The following is a 14,998-nucleotide window of genomic DNA, read 5'->3' as shown; positions in this document are numbered from 1 at the left end:
CAAAGTCACTTTGATAATATTGAATATTAATTGTCTATTGCTCCTTTCATTAATGTCTGCTAAATTTTATTTTGTTTTATTTTATTTTCATGGCTAAATTTTAAAATGCTGTCAAATTCATCTAATCTATTTGAGAATAATTTCATTTAGAAGTAGAATATCAGGAAAAAGGAAAAAACAAGACAGGTTAGTTTTCTTTTTCCTTTTTCTTTTTAACAATTTAGGATGTTTATTTTTAAATTTTTTTATTCCAAGTTTTTATTTAAATTCAAGTTAGTTAACATGTATGGTAAAATTGGTTTCAGGTGTAAAATTTAGAGATTCATCCCTTATAGATTTATAGAAAAGAGAACAATAGAAATTTCATATAGAAGACTAACATAAGTAAGGGGGCAAAATTGGAAATAAACTTGGCGAATCCAGGACACCAAGAGGAGACTGGCTTGCATCAAGTAGATAATGTAATGATAAATGAAGTGATTCACATTCTATCATCTTTATTTTCATCGCTGTCAATAAGGCTCAAGGATAATCTTACCATCTTACCGCCTGTGGACAGCTATAGGTATTAAAAAATAAGAACACACAGGAACCCTTTTATGTCATGAAAATGTTAAAAATTTCTTTTTAAGAAATCATAAGAAACCTTTTGGCTTTTGTGGCCATTGGTAAAAATTTCTGAAGAGGGGGGTAGTGGTAATAATAATATATCATTTATTGAAACCTTTCTAGTACTAAACACTTTACATGAATTATGCCAATTAATTAACTCTGTCACCATCCTGTAATGTAGATATTATATTTTTCTCCATTTTGCAGATAAAGAAACTGTGGCCTAGTATCAAGATTGTGTCTTCCAAGTTTTGTTTTATTGCTTATATTTCATAACCACTAGAAGACTAGGGAAAATTAGCCCTATACTTACAAAATTATTGAAGCAAAAAAATAAAAAAATTGGACATATATATATTTATATATATATATTTTCACATGTGAAGTTTTAACATATAAAGATATTTGTTAAATGCTTTTGATTATCTGTTTTATTGGCTATGAGTTCTTATAAATGTGTACATATATGGACTAAAATTATTAATGAGTTTTAGAGGTAAAAATTCACCATTCCCACCCAAGTTATGACATTAACCTCGACCCAACATTATTATAGCAATGATGTATGCACTTCCTTATTTTCACTCCGCTTCTGTAAACTATTTGCCTTAGCAAAGAATAGGTGCTTTCCTATTCTAGAGTTAAGTAAATATATTTCAACTTTAAGTGATGATAAGCAGTTAGAATTCTATGATACCAGATATGATCACCAGAGAATTCTAGTATCCTATCACAGGACTAGTTGATATTTTTGTTCAAAGTAAACAACTTACCTTGGGGGTACAGTTCAACAATTGTAATGTGCCCTGTGAAACTCTTAATAAGTGGAGATTGAAATCCTCACTGTCATTCACTTTCACAAACTGCTTCAACTTGTGAGCAGCACGATATAAAAATATACCTTCCTATTACAGAAAAAGAAATCAGAAGGGTTGTGGTTCAAACAAAATATTAAAAAGTGATAAGCTTTTATAAGGAGCCTAAAGCCAGAGAGGTATTGCCAAATATTGCCCCACCTCTGCCCCAGATTTCTATTCCAGTTAATCATATGACTGACAAGTAACTAGACTAAAACTGTTCAGCTCCTAAGTGACAATCTGGAGTGCCTAGAATTTGGCTTAATGATTATTTGACTTTTTGAAGCCTCCTTTCTTTATAATATAAATTTATGATCTTATCACTTATGGATGAACCTATAACAGCATTATTCTATTTTAAGTGAGTCAACCAAAGGAGAGGGCTTCAGGAGACGACAATAATGGAAGGTATGTGGTTTCTCTTCTTCTTAGTTTTGTACCTGTTGAGCTATGGATGAAAAGCTGGCAATTAGAAAAAAAAGAAAAAAGGTCCATTCCCACCTCAAACAAGCCTTTCAAATATTTAAAGTAAGAAATTAGAATAAAAAGAATTTATGAATATGTAATGTGATACTATGGGGTTAACTCAGCTACTGTGAGTTTAAAAAAGACTGAATATCATACTAGTTTCTATAGAAGGAACTAATACAAACTTCCGTTGTACGGTTTGTAAATTGTAGTATTACACCAACCAGAAGCAGTAGTTGTTTGAAGATAAGCAAATATTGAAGGAAGAAATTTCAAAGGCCTAAAAGTAAATTATTCCCATGACTTATGTTTGTGTGTGTGTGCAAGCAGTCACTCTAACAAGGATTTTCCTGCACAAAAATGTCACAAATAAAGGAAGTGTATCTTTGAATTCAGCAGTTCTAGCATTTTCCAAAGTGAAAACTGAAATGCTAAAATAGAAAAAAATATTTACTGAGAAAACATAGGATTTTTTGTAAAATCAAAGTATAAAAGAAGACCATGGTATAATTTAATAGGTCAGTGAGAATTATCTGGTTAGAATGAAAAGATTATGTTATTAATATAATCAATATAATTATCTAACACTTAACAAATAATATAAGCTTCTATAAAATCAAGTTTGAATGACATATAAATCCCAAAAAATTATTATTACCTTATTATCATCACATGCATGTTTTTTTAAAACTTTAGGTTCATTGTTCGGGCAATTGGTACGATTTTTTATCATGGTGTCCTGTAAAGAGTAATTATATAATAGTATGGTTAAATTGGGGACTTTTCTAATATGTAGCAATTTTTAAAACAACGTTGTAATACTTGCTCTTAATATGTGCACTTTAAGGAAAATAACTTCAGCATGGCTCAGCTGACTAGGCATAAAGAATAGTTTTCTACAGTTAAAGAATAAACCAGTATAGACACAAACCCTCACATATTTAGAGCTTCCCCAGACTCCCTAATTTAATCCCAGAAATCACTGTAAGATTCTGATTCATTGGGGAAATAGAAAACCTATTTTAAGATTTTTTTTTTTTTTTTTTTTGTCAGAGAGAGAGGGAGAGAGAGCAAGCACAGGCAGACAGAATGGCAGGCAGAGTCAGAGGGAGAAGCAGGCTCCCCGCCAAGCAAGGAGCCCGATGTGGGACTCGATCCCAGGACGCTGGGATCATGACCTGAGCCGAAGGTAGCTGCTTAACCAACTGAGCCACCCAGGTGTCCCAGAAAACCTATTTTAGAGGTATACTATGTAGACAAACACAATAAAATCTGAAATCACAAAGTTGAGATGCATTTAAGAGGTTTTCCAGTCCAATTTCCTGCCACTACAAAACAGCAACAAAAAGAATTTACATAAGAATAAGAGAAAACCTCTTGACAGAGAGAGTGAAGCTGAAATTTATTTTGCAGCATTTTTAATAACCCAATTTGTCTGGGATGCTTGAGATAGAACTTTGCTAAGAAACAAATGGGATTGACTGTGTGTGTATTGTTATGTAGGAGTAGGAAGGCAGACAATCCATGTTAATTTTTCATTTCTAAGGAATGTAGTAGTAGAATCTGGAGATTACCCAAATCAGGAATTTAGTTGAGGTATTAGGAAGAATTTCCTAAGGATTCAGATTCTCTTATACACAGGATTAGACTGGTTTTGTCAAGCAAACTAGCAATTCTATGCTATCAGAGCTTCCAGAAGGACTTTAAGCAATCACAGCCTGTATGTTGTCACCAAAGAAACAGGGTAAGTGGAGTAATGGCAGCTTTAATCATGGGGTTCTAGTCTTCACCTCCCTTTCAGAAAAGTGTGCATTACTCTGGTCACCAGTGAAAAGTATGAATGGTCTCTGGGTTTATCCTGACTTTAATTGTATTTACTATCTGCTTTACTGTAGGAATGAGTGTGTGAACATTCATTTAACCACTCAACACTTACTATCAGTCAATGTGCATGGTCCCTGCCAAGCCTGAGGAGTAAAAGAGACTAAGAAAGCACAGTTCCAGTTTCTTGTGCCATTTGATATAAGGGCAGATATTGCATCATCCCTTGGACACTTTTCCATCACTTCTTACCTTTGTAAAAGTATGCTTTGTAAACAAAATATTTGTTAGTACCAACCTCCCCAGTCATACTGCAAATATCTTAGGTGCAAATGGATATATTTTCCTATAACTAACTTCATGTTGCTATTATACACACTCCTGAAGAGGTAGTGAGGAATTAACAGTTTCCTATTAAATTATCTTCCTATGGATTTCCATTTAACTTCAAAAAACCCCCAATAAATCATATATACATTTCTCTCTGATAAAACATGGAGCATTTCATTTTTGCCGTGCCATTATTTAAAAAAAATAAGAGAGACTCTTAACTTTAGAGAACAAATTGAGGGTTGATGGAGGGAGGTGGGCAGGGGATGGGGTAAATGGGTGATGGGCATTAAGGCATCATACACTTGTGATAAGCACTGGATGTTTTATTAAGTGATGAATCACTAAATTCCACAACTGCAACTAATATTACACTGTATGCTAGCTGAAATTTAAATAAAAATATGAAACATTAGGAAAAAAAGAAAATAGACAAATGTGCATATTTTCCAATTTACCAAAAATATTATACAAAAATACATCACAGAATTAGCACTCATTTCTTGGATCATTTTAACAAATTGCATGGCACACGAATATATGAAAAACCACTTGGTTAAGCCCTTGTTCCAATGAGTTTAAAAACGACTCATTTATATGTAGTCATATGTTGTTATATGTATGTACAACATAAGAAAGATAATATTATGCCAGTTGATTTGTTTGCTAAATATATACTGTTTGTTACAGTATACACACACACACACACACACACACACACACACTGTTTGCTACAGTATATAAAGATTTATTATACACTAAAAGATTGACTCCTATAGAGGTAACAATTATTGGCTTCAGTGTTTTTTATGAATACATTAGCAGGCATATATAAGTGCCAATTACAGTTAGTTTCTGAAACTGTTTTTATTCAAGCCTGGTGAGAAGGATGGCTCAGTCTAAGGTTAATAGAGTCACAGAGTTGGAGAGAACCTTAGATATCCATCTCTTGAGTCACTTTACTTGATTTACTTTACCAATAATAATTTCTTATAAGCATCATGACATGTTTGAAGATTTCATCATATTTAATAAGGATATGGAAAATCAAAAGAGAAAAGCCAGGATCACAATGACTGTAAACTGCAATATTTTCCAGTATAAAACATGGTGTTATATAAATTGTTCTAAAAATACATAATGTCCTTTCAATCTGTAGACTTATGTGTCTTTCATTTCAGTATAGTTTTCTTCTTTGAATTTTTTCTGTTACACTTGTAACAGTATCTTCTTCAGAAACACTAATTGTGTTTACAATGGATTTTCTATTTCATCTTTGCTTTTTATATCTTTGTCTTTGATTTTTTAAAATTTCATATTTTGTGGTTTTCTCCACCATGTCTTCCATGTGTCTGTTCTAACATGGCACTTATTTATGGTTTCCATTTTATTCTCTATTTTTTCCCTAAATCCAAAGAGCTCACCTTCATTTTCTCTGTTATCTCTTCTCTTCACACTGTATTATTTTTTAGATTTTTTTACTTCAGTTTCTTAGGGAGTGTTATGAAGAAAAATTTGACATTTTCTACTGCTTTCATGGGTAATTGATCTTTGATCTGAATTCTTCATTTTCCTTTTCTATGTATTCATTTGCTTATTTACATGTTCATTTGCCCATTTCTTTTGGTAGTATCAATGCATAGTTTTTTTTTTATCTTCTGGTTATATATATTTTTAAATTTAAAATCAATTAATTAACATATAGTGTATTATTAGTTTCAGAGAGAGTTCAGTGATTCATCAGTTGTATATAACACCCAATGCTCAATATACATCATGTGCCCTCCTTAATGGCCATCACCCTGTTACCCCATCCCCCCACCGACCTCCTGTCCAGCAATCCTCAGTTTGTTTCCTATGGTTAAGAGTCTTTTTTGGTTTGTCTCTCTCTCTGGTTACATCTTGTTTTATTTTTCCCTCCCTTCCTCTATGCTCCTTTTTTTTTTTTCTTAAATTCCACATATGAGTGAAATCATATGATAGTTGTCTTTCTCTGATTGACTAGGGGTGCCTGGGTGGCTCAGTGGGTTAGGCCACTGCCTTCAGCTCAGGTCATGATCTCGGGGTCCTGGGATCGAGTCCCGCATCGGGCTCTCTGCTCAGCAGGGAGCCTGCTTCCCTTCCTCTCTCTCTCTGCCTGCCTCTCTGCCTACTTGTGATCTCTCTCTGTCAAAAAAAAAAAAAAAAAAAAGAGTCTTTTTTGGTTTGTCTCTCTCTCTGGTTACATCTTGTTTTATTTTTCCCTCCCTTCCTCTATGCTCCTTTTTTTTTCCCTTAAATTCCACATATGAGTGAAATCATATGATAGTTGTCTTTCTCTGATTGACTTATTTCACTCAGCATAATACCCTCTAGTTCAATCCACATCATTGTAAATGGCAAGATTTCATTTTTTTGGATGGCTGAGTAATACTTCATTACACACACACACACACCACACATACCACATCTTCTTTATCCATTCATTTATCTGTGAACATCTGGGCTCTTTCTATAATTTGGCTATTGTGGACATTGCTGCTATAAACATTGGGGGTGTAGATGTTATTTTCTGGTTATCTTTTGAAGGGATGCAAAACTAAATTAGATTATCTTTTCAGCCAATATTCCACTCTTCCCTCTACCCCATCAGAGGATATATCTGTTTCCTAGGGCTGCTGTGGCAAATTACCGAAGTTTAAACAGAAGTTTATTTTGTCACAGTTCTGCATGCCAGAAGTCCAAAAGGAATGTATCGGTTGGAGAATCTAGGGGAGAATCCATTTTTTTCCTCTTCTTTCTTCTGTTGGCTACCATCATTTTTTGGTGTTCCTTGGCTTGTGGCCACATGGTTTCAGTCTCTGTCTGAAACTCTATCACCTTCTTCTCTATGTGTTTGTTAAGTCTCCCCCTGCCTTTTTCTCTCTTTTTTTCCTTCCAAGTTTTTATTTAAATTCCAGTTAGTTAACATACAATGTAATATTAGTTTCAGGTGTAGAATTTTGTGATTCAACACTTACATGGAATACCTGGTGCTTATCACAAGTGCCCTCCTTTATCTCTGCCACTTATTTAACCCACCCCTCCCCCCCCCACCACCCCCACTTTGGTAAACATCAGTTTGCTCACTAAACTTAAATATCTGTTTCCTGATTTGCCTCTTTTTCCCCTCTATGTTCATTTGTTTTGTTTCTTAAATTCCACATATGAGTGAAATCATATGGTATTTTTCTCTGACTTATTTTGCTTAGCATGATACTCCCTAGCTCCATCCACGTCATTGCAAATGGCAAGATTTCATTTGTTTTCATAGCTGAATAATATTCCTATGTGTGTATGTGTCTTCTTTATTCATTTATCAGTCAATGGACATTGGGGCTCTTTCCATAATTTGGCCATGTTTTTAAATTTTTTAAAGATTTTATTTATTTATTTGAGAGAGAGAGAATGATCATGAGAGGGGGGAGAGTCAGAGGGAGAAGCAGATTCCCCACTGAGCAGGAAGTCCAATGGAGGACTTGATCCTGGGACTCCAGAATCATGACCTGAGGCGAAGGCAGTCACCCAACCAACTGAGCCACCCTGGAGCCCTTGGCTATTGTTGATAATGCCCCGTAAACGTCAGGGTGCATGTATCCTTTCAAATCAGTATCTTTATATCCTTTGTCGACAAAGGGTCGATAAAGGACACTCTCAGGGACCAAGTGTCCGGTCGCTGCCGTTGAGGACACGAGGGGCAGGCCGAGAGGGCCGTCTGGATGCCATGTGTCGCCGCCCCCCGCCCCCAGAGCGCTGCCGCTCCTCGCGTCCTTCCGGGGCTCCCCGCTGGCGTCTGCACCGGCTTCTCCCTTCCTCCGGTTATGTTTTAGGAGCTTCTAGAAACTGACTTCTCCCCGCCGCCTCCCATCACGGCTCCTTGGCAGGCTGAGGTGTCACAGATGCCAGGGGTCCCCTGAGCGCCGACAGCACCGGGGAGGCCAGGATTGCCTGGAGGCCCGGGCTCGCCGTGGGCCCCGTCTCAGCCGTCTTTGCTGACGCCAGGCACACCCTACGGTCCTTGCAGCCCCTGGTCCCCAGCCGGCCCGTCCAGACCGGCACCCACCGCACCTTTGTAGTAGTGCAAAGTGGGACTTTTTTTGAAGAACCTCCATACTGTTTTCCAGAGTGGCTACACTAGTTTGCATTCCCACCCCTAGCTTTCTCTTACAAAGATACTTGTGATTGCCATTTGGCCCAAGCATAAGACATAATCTTGCGTCAAAATTCTTAATAACATCTGTAAAGACTCCTCTTCCCTATGAATTTCTAAAGATTTGAACCTGATATCTTTTAAGTGGCCTATAGCCTCCTTTGGAGAAATATTTCCATGACTGTTGATGTTGAGTTTGACCAAAAGACTGTGTTTTGGATAGTGGCTTTTTGCAAACTGGACAACAGCAGAGGTTTGAGATGTATTTGCACAACTGAATTTGCCTACTTGTATTCATGTGTTTCAACATGAGGAGAATAAGCCTCTGGTAGCCGTTTGTTCATTATTTATTACTACAAAATAAATTATCACAAACCTTAATAGCTTAAAACAAACATTTATTACTATATAGTTTCTGTAGGTTGGGAATTTGGGAGGCGCTTAACTAGGTACTTCTAACTCTGTGTCTTCCGTGAGGCCATAGTTAAAATGTTGTCCACGTTAACAATCACTTAAGGCTTGACTAGGACTAGAGGATCCACTTTCAAAAGGCAAGATTGTTGCAAATGGCAAAATTTCATTCTTCTTTTTGGCTGAGTAATATTCTATTATATATTTTGTATGTGTGTGTGTTTGCGTGTGTGTACACCCGCCCCCCCCCCCCCCCCCCCCGCATATTCTTTATCCATTTTTCAGTCAATAGATATTTGGGTTCTTTTCATAATTTGGCTATTGCTGATAATGTTTCTATAAGCATTGGGGTGCGTGTATCCCTTTGAATTAGTATTTTTGTATTCTTTGGGTAAATACCTAGTAGGAAATTGCTGGGTCATAGGGTATCTCTATTTTTAACTTTTTGAGGAACCTCCATACTGTTTTCAATAGTGGTTGAACCAGTAAGTATTCACCAAGAATGCAAGAGAGCTCCCATTTCTCTGCATCCTTGCCAACACCTGTTGTTTCTTATGGTGTTGATTTTAGCCATTCTGACTGGTGTGAAGTGATATCTCACATTGTGGTTTTGATTTTTATTTCCCTGATGACCAAATGGTGTTGGGAAGACTGGACAGCAACATGCAAACAAATGAAATTGGACCACTTTCTTACAAAATACACAAAAATAAATTTAAAATGGTTGAAAGACCTAAAATTGAGACAAGAAACCATCAAAACCCTAAAGGAGAACACAGGCAGCAACCTCTTTGACATCGGCTGTAACAACTTAATATGTCTCTGGAGGTAAGGGAAACAAAAACAAGAATAAACTATAGGGACTTTATCAAAATAAAAACCTCTTGCGCAGTGAAGGAAATAATCAACAAAACTAAAAGGCAACTTACGGAATGTGAAAAGATATTTGCAAATGACATACCTGATAGAGGCTTAATACCAAAATGTATAGAGAACTTACAAACTCAACATCCCAAAAATGAATAATCCAGTTAAAATATGGGCAGAAGACATGAAGAGACATTCTTTCACAGAAGATATGCAAATGGCCAGAAGACTTAAGAAATGATGCTCAACATCAGTGGTAATGACTTTTTAAATAAATTCCAAAGGAATGATTCATGAAAGAAATAATTGATAATCTGGATTTCATTAAAATAAAAACTTCAAAACACATACATATACATACATATTTTCCCTGATTATAGTAATTATAGTAGCACTATCTATATTAATATATGTACATAATGTAATATATCATGTATGTAATATATAATATAGTAACACTGTATACAGTATAATTACATTTATATTATATTATATTGACACACACATACACCTATCTCTTTGAAAACAAAGTTTGCAAAGTAAACTTTTTAGAGACTTGTTTCCTAGGGTTGTTAAGATAGATAGGGAATAAACAGAAGATTAATATGTTATCATCTGATGACTACATCTATGATTAGCCTTGCAGCCATGGTAAATAATTAAGAATCTAAGTGTTTCTAAATGAGGTCTTTCCACCCAGAGTGATTTTTATCTAGATAAGATGAATACCAACGTAGGAGTACAACATTATTTTGCCACACAAAGTCACATCAAGTGGCTCAGCATACATTCCAACAGTAGATTCTTGCCTTACCCATCTCGATGCCCCAGACATTTCTTTTTAGTTGAGATGTAATTGGCATGTAACATTAGTTTCAGGCATACAACAATGATTCAGCATTTGTGTATATTGCAAAATGATCACTCCAATAAGTCTAGATAACATCCATCACTATACAGTTAAAATTTTTTTCTTGTGATGAGAAGTTATAAGATCTACTCTATTAGCAACTTTCAAATATACAATATAGCACTAAATAATCATAGTCACCATGCTTTAAATGACATTCTCATGTCACGTGTACCTTTTGACTACACTTAGCCATATCCACCCCCATCCCCACTGGAATTTTTAGAGCTTATTTGGCTCTATGGCAGGCACTAGCACGCAAACATGCTATAGATACAATGTTGCACTTTCAGGCACAGTCTGTAGACTGGAGGAGGAAGAAACAATTTTAATTGCGCTGAGGCAACACTAAGAAAGTTTATAGAAAAAGTAGAGAAAAATCATATCTTAGTAATAATGATGATATAATTGACTTTTAAAGTTTAACAATATTTTCTAACCAACATCAGGATTCAGGTGTGGCTCTAGGTACTTAAGTTCCACAGATCAACAAGTACTCCTGTGATAACTTTGAATCATGGTGTTGAATGTGTGTTTCTGTAAAAGACACAAAGCTTAACTACTTCTCTCTCCTATTCTCAGAAAGATCATTTGAATTCACTGCTATTATTACTCCATTATTACACTGGGATATAATACACAATTTCTTTCAAAGGAAAAAATGGAGGCATAAAGAGACAGAGTAATTTGTCCAAAGGCACAGTTAGTGAATGTTAAAAAATTATGCCTAGGCCATCTAACTCCAGAGTCCTTTTCATAACTGTAATGCTTTATCTGCTTTCTTTTGGAATAGTTAAGTGAAATATTTGTTATATAATGGGAATTTTTCAGTGGAGAAGCCAATGTTTCAAGGAAAAGAATAGATAACTAATTAAGTAAAAATTGAGTCTTAAGAGGAGGCCATGTGGAATAAAATCTCAAGTGCATTTTTAAAGTTGTTACTTTTAGGATACAGGAAGATATGTCTTTCTCCAAGACAGAAGGGAAAGAGAAGATTGCCTTATTTCTAAGAATTTTTGCATTAGTATTGCCATATATTGTATGTGAAGATTTCTTTACAATAATTTTTTATTAAAATAAAATATTCTTCTTTGTAGACATACAGATGGCTAACAGACATATGAAAAGATGTTCAACTTTTCAAGCAGAAGATGCTCCCTGATGAAGTCAGGGAAATGCATATCAAAACTGCAATAAGATATCACCTCACACCAGTCAGAATAGCTAAAAGAGGAAACAACAGATGTTGGTGAGAATGCAAAGAGAGGGGAACCCTCTTACACTGCTGGTAGGAATGCAAGCTGGTGCAACCACTCTGGAAAACAGTATTGAGGTTTCTCAAAAAGTTAAAAAAAGAACTACCCTAAGATCCAGCAATTGTACTACTAGGTATTTATCCAAAGGATACAAAAATACTGACTCAAAGGGATATATGCACCCTGGTGTTTATACAACATTATCAATAATAACCAAATTATGGAGAGAGCCTAACTGTCCATTGATTGTTGAATGAATAAAGAAGATGTGATTTATATGTATCACACACATATGCACACACAGAGACACAGAGAAATATTACTTAGCCATGAAAAGAATGAAGTCTTACCATTTACAACAATGTGGACAGAGCTAGAGAGTATTATGCTAAGTGAAATAAGTCAGTGAAAGACAAATACCACGTGATTTCATTCATATGTGGAATTTAAGAAACAAAACAAACAAACATTGGGAAAAACAGAGGAAAACCAGGAAACAGACTCTTACCTATAGAGAATAAACTGATGGTTACTGGAGAGGAGGTGGGCAATGGGATGGGTTAAACAGGTGGTGAGTATTAAGGGGGGCACTTGTGATTAGCACCAGGTATTATATGTAAGTGATGAATCACTGAATTCTACAACTAAAACTAATATTACACTGTATGTTAACTGGCTGGAATTTAAATAAAAAACTTAGAAAAGAAAAAAAAGAAAATATTTTTCTTTGTTATCTTGGATAATACTTCTGAAGTTTATTTTATTCATAGTGTGACCATACACCCCAGTTTTCTGGGACCATTCTTGATTATACCAGAGTGGCAGCCTATTGGTTAGCTTCCTCTTACATTTTTTTTTTTTTAAGATTTTATTTATTTGTCAGACAGAGAGAGCACAAGCAGGCAGAGTGGCAGGCAAAGGCAGAGGGAGAAGCAGGCTCCCCGCCAAGCCAGGAGACCGATGTGGGACTTCATCCCAGGACCCTGGGCAACTGAGCCACCCAGGTGCCCCCTTCCTTTTACATTCTTAAAAATGTACTAGATTGGGCAATAAATTTTTTGCTCACCCTACTTGTACTATGGTACTTTGATTTTTGGTTTGCGTGGTATAGAGTTTTCCTATCTTTTTAAAAAAATTACTTTTAACATAACTTAAAAATACTTTTAATGTCAAATATATTACTTGCTTGCCATTATTAAAATAATATTGAGATATATGATGAAAATCTTTTTAATTTCTCTCCTCTGTCCCCACTATAATCACCCACCTGAGGTGATTGGTATTAGCAGTTTGATGAAAATATCCTTGCTTGAGAAAACCGATGTTTATATGTAATATACACATAAACTTTCAAAATTCACATATATAGGATATGTGAAGGAGATATATATATATACACACACACACACATACACACACATACATACACACACATATATACATATATTATATATATATGATATATGAAAGATGTATGAAGGTATTTTCTTTTACCATTTAAAAAAATTTCATAGGGGTGCCTGGGTGGCTCAGAGGGTTAAGGCTCTGCCTTCAGCTCAGGTCATGATCTCAGGGTCCTGGGATCGAGCCCCACATTGGGCTCTCTGCTTGGCGGGGAGCCTGCTTCCTCCTCTCTCTCTCTGCCTGCCTCTCTGCCCACTTGTTATCTCTGTCAAAGAAATAAATAAAATCTTTTTAAAAAGGGATTCATAATATATACATTACTTTTTGTTATGTATTATTTTCACTTTATATAGTGACTATCATTCTAGGCCAAATATATCTAGGACCATTTTTTCATGACTGTATTATATTCCATATCCTGTGTATTCTAGTTTATTCAACAGTTTTCTTAATGTTGAACAGTCAATATTTGCTCCTATAAACATCCTATAAAAGGATGCTATAATAGGCATCCTTGTGTGTGTATACATATATATTTTTATGTATGTATTATCCCCTTTCAGATAAATGCTTACATTTCTGTAGAATTGTTCCCCTCATTGAAATTTGCTCAAGAAAATGGTATATTTATTTTTAATGAATCTTATTTTATTAATGAATTTTATTAATGAATTTAATGAATTTTAATTTGACTAGCAAATAAGGGAGCCCATTCTGTCACATCTTTGCCAGCAACAGATGTCATCAGCCTTTAACATTTTTATCAGTCTTGATATGTGAAAATCTATGCCTCATTGTAGCTTAAAGTTGCATTTCTATTACTATTAGAAAATGAGCATCATTTCACGTTGACATTTTGCATTTCCCTTTATATAAATAGCAGGTTCTTATCCATTCTTAGGTTGTTTTTCTTTTAATAAACAGTTTGTACATTGTATATAAGAAATATTTTAGAACTTTCTATATTTTATTTCAGTTGTGTCTCATATAATGCATATTTTTTGTACAATTAGTTTTAATTTCAGACCTTAATTCTTATTTATTGATATTCATTATTATTTCTTGTGCTCTTTTTCATTTGTTTTGTAATTTTGTCATATTAAAGATAATTCTTAAAAAGTATTTTCCAGGGGTACCTGGGTGGCTCAGTGGGTTAAAGCCTCTGCCTTCAGCTTGGGTCATGATTCCAGGGTCCTGGGATTGAGCCCCACATTGGGCTTTCTGCTCAGTAGGGAGCCAGCTTCCTCCTCTCTCTCTGCCTGCCTCTTTGCCTACTTGTGATCTCTGTCAAATAAATGAATAAAATCTTTAAAAAAAAAGTGTTTTCCAAAAAACTGTTAAAATTATATTCTTTCTCAATATAAATGGTCATTCTGAAACACAAAGAGGGATATATTATCTATTTTACTTTCTCTCAGTCCTCCTGTAACCTCCTGTAACCACTTGATTTGTATATTATTAGTTTTTAGGTTAAACATGTTATTATTGTGTTCCTATATTTGTAATAACTATCTAGACATCACAAAACAGTTCAGTATTTAATAGTATTCATTTTATAGCATCATTTGTTCATTATTGAAATATATTAATATCTTGTTTGACAGGACCAATCTTGCTGTCAGATTTTTGTTGTGATTGTTTTAGATAAGAGAGTTGTATCTTTCCTGAGCACTATGTGTTTTTATTTTCTTTGGCACATTGATTAAAATTTGCCTATGTGTAGGATTGTGGACTCATGTTCTTGTTATTACAGATCTTAGTAGAGATTGGTCAGGTGAAAGTAAAAGTGGGTGAAAAATTGGAGGGTGGCCTAACATTATCTTCCTTTATTGGAAACCTTTTCTCTTTATTCTTCCAGGATGATACTTGATTGAAAAACTTCTCTTTGAAATAT

At 35.0% G+C, this 14,998-nt stretch overlaps 1 protein-coding gene and 1 long non-coding RNA gene across 5 annotated transcripts in view; one reads left to right on the top strand and one right to left on the bottom strand.

The window, feature by feature from the left end:
* Nucleotides 1-14,998, bottom strand: part of IL7 (interleukin 7) — a 55,178-nt gene that overhangs the window by 10,249 nt on the left and 29,931 nt on the right. For 3 of the 4 annotated variants that reach the window (XR_007126681.1, XR_007126680.1, XM_047726350.1), the window contains exons 3-4: nt 2,596-2,676; nt 1,386-1,517 (exon numbers count right to left, since the gene is read on the bottom strand). Coding sequence is in view for 2 of the 4 variants with exons in the window: in XM_047726350.1 (XP_047582306.1) it covers nt 1,386-1,517; nt 2,596-2,676 (213 nt within the window). In the remaining 2 variants the exon portion in view is untranslated. The remainder of the gene's footprint in view (nt 1-1,385; nt 1,518-2,595; nt 2,677-14,998) is intronic. The other variant, XM_047726352.1, reaches the window with a different exon arrangement.
* Nucleotides 1,675-14,998, top strand: part of LOC125098020 (uncharacterized) — a 247,899-nt gene continuing 234,575 nt past the window's right edge. Inside the window, exon 1 of the long non-coding RNA XR_007126682.1 lies at nt 1,675-1,877. This is a non-coding gene — a long non-coding RNA (uncharacterized LOC125098020). The remainder of the gene's footprint in view (nt 1,878-14,998) is intronic.

This window comes from Lutra lutra, chromosome 4, assembly GCF_902655055.1.
Source record: "Lutra lutra chromosome 4, mLutLut1.2, whole genome shotgun sequence".
NCBI classification, from domain to species: Eukaryota; Metazoa; Chordata; class Mammalia; order Carnivora; family Mustelidae; genus Lutra; species Lutra lutra.
Note: the sequence above shows the minus strand (reverse complement) of the source record. Positions and strands in the feature narration are given on the sequence as shown.